General features: G+C 42.5%; 1 protein-coding gene across 1 annotated transcript; it reads right to left on the reverse strand.

Annotated features, from left to right (window-relative positions):
• Positions 1-200: 200 nt before the first annotated feature.
• On the reverse strand, positions 201-6,321 carry LOC134309282 (piggyBac transposable element-derived protein 4-like). Its single transcript, XM_062990958.1, has 3 exons — positions 5,940-6,321; positions 5,284-5,834; positions 201-251 (listed from the first exon to the last, which is right to left on the reverse strand). The coding sequence occupies exons 1-3, from the start codon at positions 6,319-6,321 to the stop codon at positions 201-203; spliced, it is 984 nt and encodes a 327-aa protein (XP_062847028.1).
• Between the last annotated feature and the right edge of the window lie 2,540 nt (positions 6,322-8,861).

The raw sequence follows: 8,861 nt of genomic DNA on the forward strand, positions 1-8,861 counted from the left end.
TATTTATTTATGTATTTATTTATTAATTTACTTAATTATTTGTTTATTTATTTGTCCCTAGACACCCTAACTAACTAACTAACTAGATAAATAAATAAATAAATAAATAGTCCTGCATGTTTGGGTATTGCTGGCTCTGTTAGAAGCCGCTACTGGCAGGTGTAAAGAAGTGCTCAGTGATTGAACGCAGGGGACTTGTGCTAGTCCGTGGCCCCTTTTTCAGCTAAAGTGAGGGTGATAGAGCAGCGGAACTGTAATAAGGAATTTAAAATAGAAGAAAAAAATAAGAAGTAGGTGTAGAGAGGGAGGTGTGTTATTGAACATGAATAAATTTGTCCTCCACTACATCTCGGAGGAAACCTCAATAAGAGAGAGAGAGAAAATCTCATTTGCACATTTGAACCCGTCCGATTGAACCAACCTACTTACATTCCACAGCTATTTTCAATTCAGTGAGGTTATTTCGATGAAGTGAACACAGTCGTGTGATTTAACCTCCCATGTGGTGCATCCTTCCTGTTCCTTCATTCATGTGTGAAGGTGGATTCCTCCGATACCTCTGTACTCCTCCACCTGCTCTGCAATCACATTGTATACTCCACACCTACACCGATGCTACGTACAGTATATCACAACCAACCAGAGAGAGAGAGAGAGAGATCACTAGTTTTAATCATATTAACATAAATAAATACACTATATGGATAAAAACTTTGTGTATAACCTACTTTTTATGGATAACCCACTTTGTGGCTATAACAGTCTCCACCTTCTCATGAAGGTTTTCCCCTAATATTCTGGCATGTGTAATGGAAGTGAAGGCAAGCAGACGAGACCAGAAACGGTACGGTCCACTTTAGAGGTATCTGGAAGTATTTTTCCATATACAGTGTATCACAAAAGTGAGTACACCCCTCACATTTCTGCAGATATTTAAGTATATCTTTTCATGGGACAACACTGACAAAATGATACTTTGACACAATGAAAAGTAGTCTGTGTGCAACTTATATAACAGTGTAAATTTATTCTTCCCTCAAAATAACTCAATATACAGCCATTAATGTCTAAACCACCGGCAACAAAAGTGAGTACACCCCTAAGAGACTACACCCCTAAATGTCCAAATTGAGCACTGCTTGTCATTTTCCATCCAAAATGTCATGTGACTTGTTAGTGTTACTAGGTCTCAGGTGTGCATAGGGAGCAGGTGTGTTCAATTTAGTAGTACAGCTCTCACACTCTCTCATACTGGTCACTGAAAGTTCCAACATGGCACCTCATGGCAAAGAACTCTCTGAGGATCTTAAAAGACGAATTGTTGCGCTACATGAAGATGGCCAAGGCTACAAGAAGATTGCCAACACCCTGAAACTGAGCTGCAGCACAGTGGCCAAGATCATCCAGCGTTTTAAAAGAGCAGGGTCCACTCAGAACAGACCTCGCGTTGGTCGTCCAAAGAAGCCGAGTGCACGTGCTCAGCGTCACATCCAACTGCTGTCTTTGAAAGATAGGCGCAGGAGTGCTGTCAGCATTGCTGCAGAGATTGAAAAGGTGGGGGGTCAGCCTGTCAGTGCTCAGACCATACGCCGCACACTACATCAAATTGGTCTGCATGGCTGTCACCCCAGAAGGAAGCCTCTTCTGAAGTCTCTACAAAAGAAAGCCCGCAAACAGTTTGCTGAAGACATGTCAACAAAGGACATGGATTACTGGAACCATGTCCTATGGTCTGATGAGACCAAGATTAATTTGTTTGGTTCAGATGGTCTCAAGCATGTGTGGCGGCAATCAGGTGAGGAGTACAAAGATAAGTGTGTCATGCCTACAGTCAAGCATGGTGGTGGGAATGCCATGGTCTGGGGCTGCATGAGTGCAGCAGGTGTTGGGGAGTTACATTTCATTGAGGGACACATGAACTCCAATATGTACTGTGAAATACTGAAGCAGAGCATGATCCCCTCCCTCCGGAAACTGGGTCGCAGTGCAGTGTTCCAGCATGATAATGACCCCAAACACACCTCTAAGACGACCACTGCTTTATTGAAGAGGCTGAGGGTAAATGTGATGGACTGGCCAAGCATGTCTCCAGACCTAAACCCAATAGAACATCTTTGGGGCATCCTCAAGCGGAAGGTGGAGGAGCGCAAAGTCTCGAATATCCGCCAGCTCCGTGATGTCGTCATGGAGGAGTGGAAAAGCATTCCAGTGGCAACCTGTGAAGCTCTGGTAAACTCCATGCCCAGGAGAGTTAAGGCAGTTCTGGGAAATAATGGTGGCCACACAAAATATTGACACTTCAGGAACTTTCACTAAGGGGTGTACTCACTTTTGTTGCCGGTGGTTTAGACATTAATGGCTGTATATTGAGTTATTTTGAGGGAAGAATAAATTTACACTGTTATATAAGCTGCACACAGACTACTTTTCATTGTGTCAAAGTGTCATTTTGTCAGTGTTGTCCCATGAAAAGATATACTTAAATATCTGCAGAAATGTGAGGGGTGTACTCACTTTTGTGATACACTGTACACTGATCAGCCATAACATTAAAACCACCTCATTGTTTCTACACTCACTGTCCATGTTATCAGCTCCACTTACCATATAGAAGCACTTTGTATTTCTACAATTACTGACTGTAGTCCATCTGTTTCTCTGCACACTTTGTTAGCCCCCTTTCATGCTGTTCTTCAATGGTCAGGACCCCCACAGGACCACCACAGAGCAGGTATTATTTAGGTGGTGGATCATTCTCAGCACTGCAGTGACACTGACATGGTGGTGGTGTGTTAGTGTGTGTTGTGCTGGTATGAGTGGATCAGACACAGCAGAGCTGCTGGAGTTTTTAAACACCTCACTGTCCCTGCTGGACTGAGAATAGTCCACCAACCAAAAATATCCCAGTGGGCAGCGTCCGGTGACCACTGATGAAGGTCTGGAAGATGACCAACACAAACAGCAGCAATAGATGAGCGATCGTCTCTGACTTTACATCTACAAGGTGGACCAACTAGGTAGGAGTGTCTAATAGAGTGGACAGTGAGTGGACACGGTATTTAAAAACTCCAGCAGCGCTGCTGTGTCTGATCCACTCATACCAGCACAACACACACTAACACACCACCACCATGTCAGTGTCACTGCAGTGCTGAGAATGATCCACCACCCAAATAATACCTGCTCTGTGGTGGTCCTGACCATTGAATAACAGGGTGAAAGGGGGCTAACAAAGCATGCAGAGACACAGATGGACTACAGTCAGTAATTGTAGAACTACAAAGGTCTTCTATATGGTAAGTGGAGCTGATAAAATGGACAGTGTCGTGTAGAAACAAGGAGGTGGTTTTAATGTTATGGCTGATTGGTGTAAATCTGTTAGTAATTAGGAAGTGTGTCTAAATACTTTTGGCCATTCAGTGCACAGTGCTTGGACCGTATGCTTGAAATAGCCAATACGACTGGGAAGAAAAGGTGTCCGAATACTTCTGGTAATTTATAAGTGGAAAATGAAATGACTAAAGAGAGAGAGAAGATGAGAGGGAGAATATCTGGCCCTCCTCCCTACCGCCCACACAATGAGCGATTTTGGAAGACTTGTAGGAGGAGGATGAGGAGGGAACAGATCTTCATCACCACACTGTGGCATCTCATAACCTTGTAAAAAAACTTCACAAATTTAAAGCAAGCTCACGCCCACACAGCACAGCGCTCGCGAACGCTGAAGATTTTTCTTCAGGAAGAAATACAGTTTAGTGAAAACTTATAGGTAAAAACTTTTATTATTAATCATCTGTGCCCTCATGCCCCCTCTGAAGGACATTTTGGCAAAGCAGAAGGGCATGATACTGTAAAGAAGTCACACTGCCAATCTCTGTTATAGTAATCGTTTATAGAACTATATTCTAACTATTTTTCAGCTTCTCTAATGTCGCTTTGGATTGTGGCATAGTGTTCCTGTACATTAAGGTGATTAGTTTAGGCCTTACCATCACTGGGATGCCATTGTTGGGCCCCTGAGCAAGGCCCTTAACCCTCAATTACTTGTTGCTCTGAATAAAAGCGTCTACTAAAGGCTGTAAATGTAGCTTCATGGTTAAGGTACTGGACTAGTGATCAGAAAGTCGCTGGTTTAGGCCCCATCACTGCCAAATTGCCACTGTTGGGCCCCTGAGCAAGACCCTCAACCCTCAGTTGCTTGGCACTTTGGATTAAGTATCTGCTAAAACTTTAAATACCATCAATTAAAAGATTTGAAGTGTAGTGGTTAAGGTACTGGTAAGTGATCAGAGAGTTGCTTATTTAAGGCTCATGACTGCCAAGTAGCCACTGTTGGGCCCCTGAGCAAGGCCCTTAACCCTCAACTGCTTGGCACTTTGGATAAAGCGTCTGCTGGAGACTTTAAATGTAAATACCATCATCAAATGAAAGATTAACATTTTTAGAGATTCCTCTGTGGTTATTGTGTTGAGATAGTAATCAAAAGGTCTTTTGTTCAAGCCATACGACTGCCAAGTTGCCACAGTTGGGCCCCTGAGCAAGGCCCTCAACCCTCAATTATTGTAATTACAATTAAAGAAAAGATTTAAAGTGCTGTGGTAGCTCTGAGGTTAAAGTACTTGATCAGTAATCAAAAAGTCTCTGTTTCAAGCCTTACCATTACTAGGATGCCACGGTTGGGCCCCTAAGCAAGGCCCTCAACCCTCAGCTGCTTGGTACTTTAGATAAAGCGTCTGCTAAAGGCTGTAAATGTAAATATCATCAAATGAAAGATTTAAAGTGTAGTGGTAGCTTCAAGGTTTAGGTACTGGACTAGTGATCAGAAAGTCGCTGGTTTAAGCCCCACCACTGCCAAGCTGCCACCTTTGGGCCCCTGAGCAAGGCCCTTAACCCTTGTATTATGTTGAGAAAAAAATACATTGATTATGTTGCGGGTCATTTTTACCCGTATTGTGTAAATCCACTCAACACAGTCAAAAATGAAGTTAAACCAATAAGAACTTTATTTTAAATTATACAAACATTTAGAAGAAACGAGAAGAAGAGATATATAATTTTAACTCTATATTAAATAACTCAATTTCAATTTAAGAAGACACAAACTGAAAATAACTGATTTAAATTTTTCCCTCTTCACGAACCCTTTTTTTGGGTTTTCAATGTTCAACATTTTCAGTGTTCCCCACATGATGGACAGAATGTGACTGTGTGCTTTCTGCAGATGTATTTCTTACACCTCACACAGCAGGTACTTGTTTTACTGTCATCTCGGGAGGGACAGACTTGACATCTTTTGCGTTTCTTTGCACCTATATCCAAAGGATCCATTGTTGGTTGGTCAGATGCCCTGCCCTGGACTTTTGTGATGACAGCTGCAGCTGCTGGGGATCGAGCTGGCCTGGCCCGGTTCTGGATCTTGGGAGTGACGAGTGCTTTGCCTAGTTCTTCCAGGAAAAGTCGACGTCGGTACAGTTTGCTGGCATTCCACTGCTGGTTGATCTCAATCCACAGCACATAGGCATTGTAAGCAGACACGTCCACAATGTTGTAGAAAACCACCAAGGGCCAACGGGCAGTCTTGCGCTGGCAGCTATATGTTGCTATGACTTTGTCAAGATTGTCAACTCCTCCTTTGGTGGAGTTGTAATCCAGGATCATTTGTGGCTTCATGTCCTCTCTCGTGCTCAGAGATGCATCTTTGTGCATTGTGCTCATCACAAGAACATTCTTGTTTCTCTTTGGGCAGTAAGAAACAAGTGTTGTTTTCTCTGTGAAAACAAATTTTGAGGAATGCAGAGGTCTTCCTTGCATCTTCAGAATCTCACTGGGAAGTTCTGGCTTATTTTTTCTGACTGTTCCCAACATAGTCAGCTTTCTTTCCTGAAGTTCATCTCCAAGACGGTAGGATGTAAAGAAGTTGTCACATGTGATGTTATGACCTTGCAGCCCTTCAGTCATCTCCAATACCACACGCATTCCCTGATTCTTTTCAGGTGCTCCTCCAGGTGGCTTTCCAGTATATACTTGCAGGTTCCATGCATAACTGGATTTTGCATCACAGGCTGCCCATATTTTAATGCCATATTTCGCAGGCTTGTTTGGCATATACTGTCGGAAAGGACAGCGTCCTCTGAATGGTACGAGGCGCTCATCCACAGTAACATGGGGGACAGGATTATACAATAAAGGCAGGATTTCGACCCATTTATCCCAAACATCTCTGATCGCTGCAAGTTTGTCTCTCTCGCGACGACCAGCTCTGGTTTCACGATTGTCAAATCGGATCACACGAGAGATCATGTGAAACATCTCCAAAGACATTGTTGCTCGGAATATTGGCCTTCCATTCTCTTCATTCCATAAACTTGCAGTTGCTTCACCCTTTGACCTGTATACTCCAGCTAATACCAGAATTCCAATGTAAGCATGCAAGTCAGTTGGATCCAGTGGCTTCCATTTTTCTTGAAAGACACGCCTCCCCTCCAAGTTGGTCATGTCGAGGATTATCTTCTCTATGGGTGGGGATATGAAGAGCTGAAATGCTGATTCAATATCATCAATTCTTGTGACAGCAAATCTTGTCGGACCAGGCGTCATTTTGATGACATTAGAAGATGACAATCTGCCTCGGCTTTGGTGTGGTGATGTTGACCATTTTATTTTACCATCTTTAGATGTCCATGTCCCCTCTGTGGATGACGATTGTTGCGTGTCTTGGTTTTCATCTGATGAAGGGACACCGGCAGACTCGTCCTCTGAATCTTCCTCATTGTGGGAAAATTGACAATCTGGATCATCAATAGCATTGTCCTCTGGCTCTGAAGGATCCTCCGTCTCTGAAATCTCTTCCTCTACATCACTATCCCAGTTCATAAGCTGCGATAAAACTTCTTCAGCTGTAAATTGTTTGGAGCTCATTTTGGTGTATTTCTCAAAGAAAGGGCATGGAAACAGTGACAATGACAGAGGAGATTAAGTCCCTCTTCCACACACACACACACACACACACACACACCTGGTTCTGAATGGCTAATCAGAGGCAGTCAAAATAAAAAATATCAAAGAGACATGTTTATTTTGGATTTAAACAGCTTGTTTTTGTCTGGGTCAAAATGACCCACAACATCATCTTTGTATACAAACTCTGTGCAGACACTCCACGACACATCAAAGTGTCCAGATTTTACACAGCAGTTCATGACCCTAGATGAGAAAAACTCATAAAATATCTTGGAAAAAAAGTAAGGATAACCTGCACTTTGGTCAACTCAAAAATTGAAATGGGTCAAATTGACCCTTAACATAATACAAGGGTTAACCCGCAAATGCTTGGTGCTTTTGATAAAGCGTCTGCTGAAGACTTTAAATGTAAATACCATCAGTTAAAAGATATAGTGTAGTGGATTCTCTGTGGTTATGGTACTGGATAAGTGATCGAAAAGTCGCTTGTTTAAGCCCCACCACTGCCAAGCTGCCACCTTTGGGCCCCTGAGCAAGGCCCCTAACCCCTCAATTACTTGGTGCTTTGGATAAAGCTTCTGCTAAAGACTGTAAATGTAAATACCATCATCAAATGAAAAGTTTACATTTTTAAAGGTTCCTCTGCAGTTATTGTGCTGGACTAGTAATCAAAAGGTCTCTTGTTCAAGCCTGCCAAGTTGCCACTGTTGGGCCCCTGAGCAAGGCCCTCAACCCTCAATTACTTGGTGCTTTGAATAAAGGCTGTGTCTGTTAAAGGCTGTAAATTTAAATATCATCAAATGAAAGATTTAAAGTGTAGTGGTAGCTTCAAGGTTTGAGTACTGGACTAGTGATCAGAAAGTCGCTGGTTTAAACCCCATTACTGCAAAATTGCCACAGTTGGGCTCCTGAGCAAGGCCCTCAACCCTCAACTGCTTGGTACTTTAGATAAACCATCAAATCGTTTATCTTCATGGTTAAGGTACTGGATTAGTGATCAAAAAGCCACTTGTTTAAGCCCCACCACTGCCACGTTGCCACTGTTGGGCCCCTGAGCAAGGCCCTCAACCCTCACTTGCTCAAATTGTATTTGGTCCTAATTATTAGGATAAAGGAATCTCGCTGAATGCTGTAATTGTAGATTTCACACATTAGTAATAAGGGGAGTCAGTTGGACGACTGTAATTAAAGTTAAATGCAGTAATTAGTGGTTGTTTTCAGTCGGTGAACAGCTAGTGAATTATTTACATATAATTTTATACTAGACTAACAGAGCGTCCTTTATAGAGACTCGTCCTGCTATTAAACTAATAAATAAACATGCTAAGCACTCACACAGGGTTTAGGTACTTAGGTAGAGTAGCAGTGGCAGTATTTCCCAGAGTTTAATCCACATCAGATATAACAATATTTCAGTTTAGATTCGTATGTTTCAGCAGGGACCAGCAAGAGCGTTTTGCTTTGTATTGAAATTAAAAACATTTATTTCCGAGAGTATTAAAACTGACGAGGCTGTTTAGTTAAAGAGCGTTTGTAAATGTGTAAATTCCTATAGGACAAGGACACCCTCCAAAATCTTGTAAAAAGGCTTTCCAGAATAGTGAAGACCAAAAAGAGGGATGAGCAACTCCTAATTATTGCCCATAATTTTGGAATAGGGTGTCCAACAAGTTAATGGTGCGGTGTCCACATACTTTTGGCTATAGTTTAGGTCATTTCATCACAGTGATTATATTTTGCACGGTATGCAACAGCATAGAAACAGCACCAGCACAGCCCAGCAACAGTATAGCGACAGCACAGCAACAGCTTAGCAACAGCATAGTGACAACAGCATAGCGACAGCACAGGTACAGCACAACAACAGAAGAGCAACAGCACAGCACTAGCACCAGCACAAC

The sequence above is a fragment of the Trichomycterus rosablanca genome, chromosome 1 (assembly GCF_030014385.1).
Source record: "Trichomycterus rosablanca isolate fTriRos1 chromosome 1, fTriRos1.hap1, whole genome shotgun sequence".
Classification (NCBI taxonomy): Eukaryota; Metazoa; Chordata; class Actinopteri; order Siluriformes; family Trichomycteridae; genus Trichomycterus; species Trichomycterus rosablanca.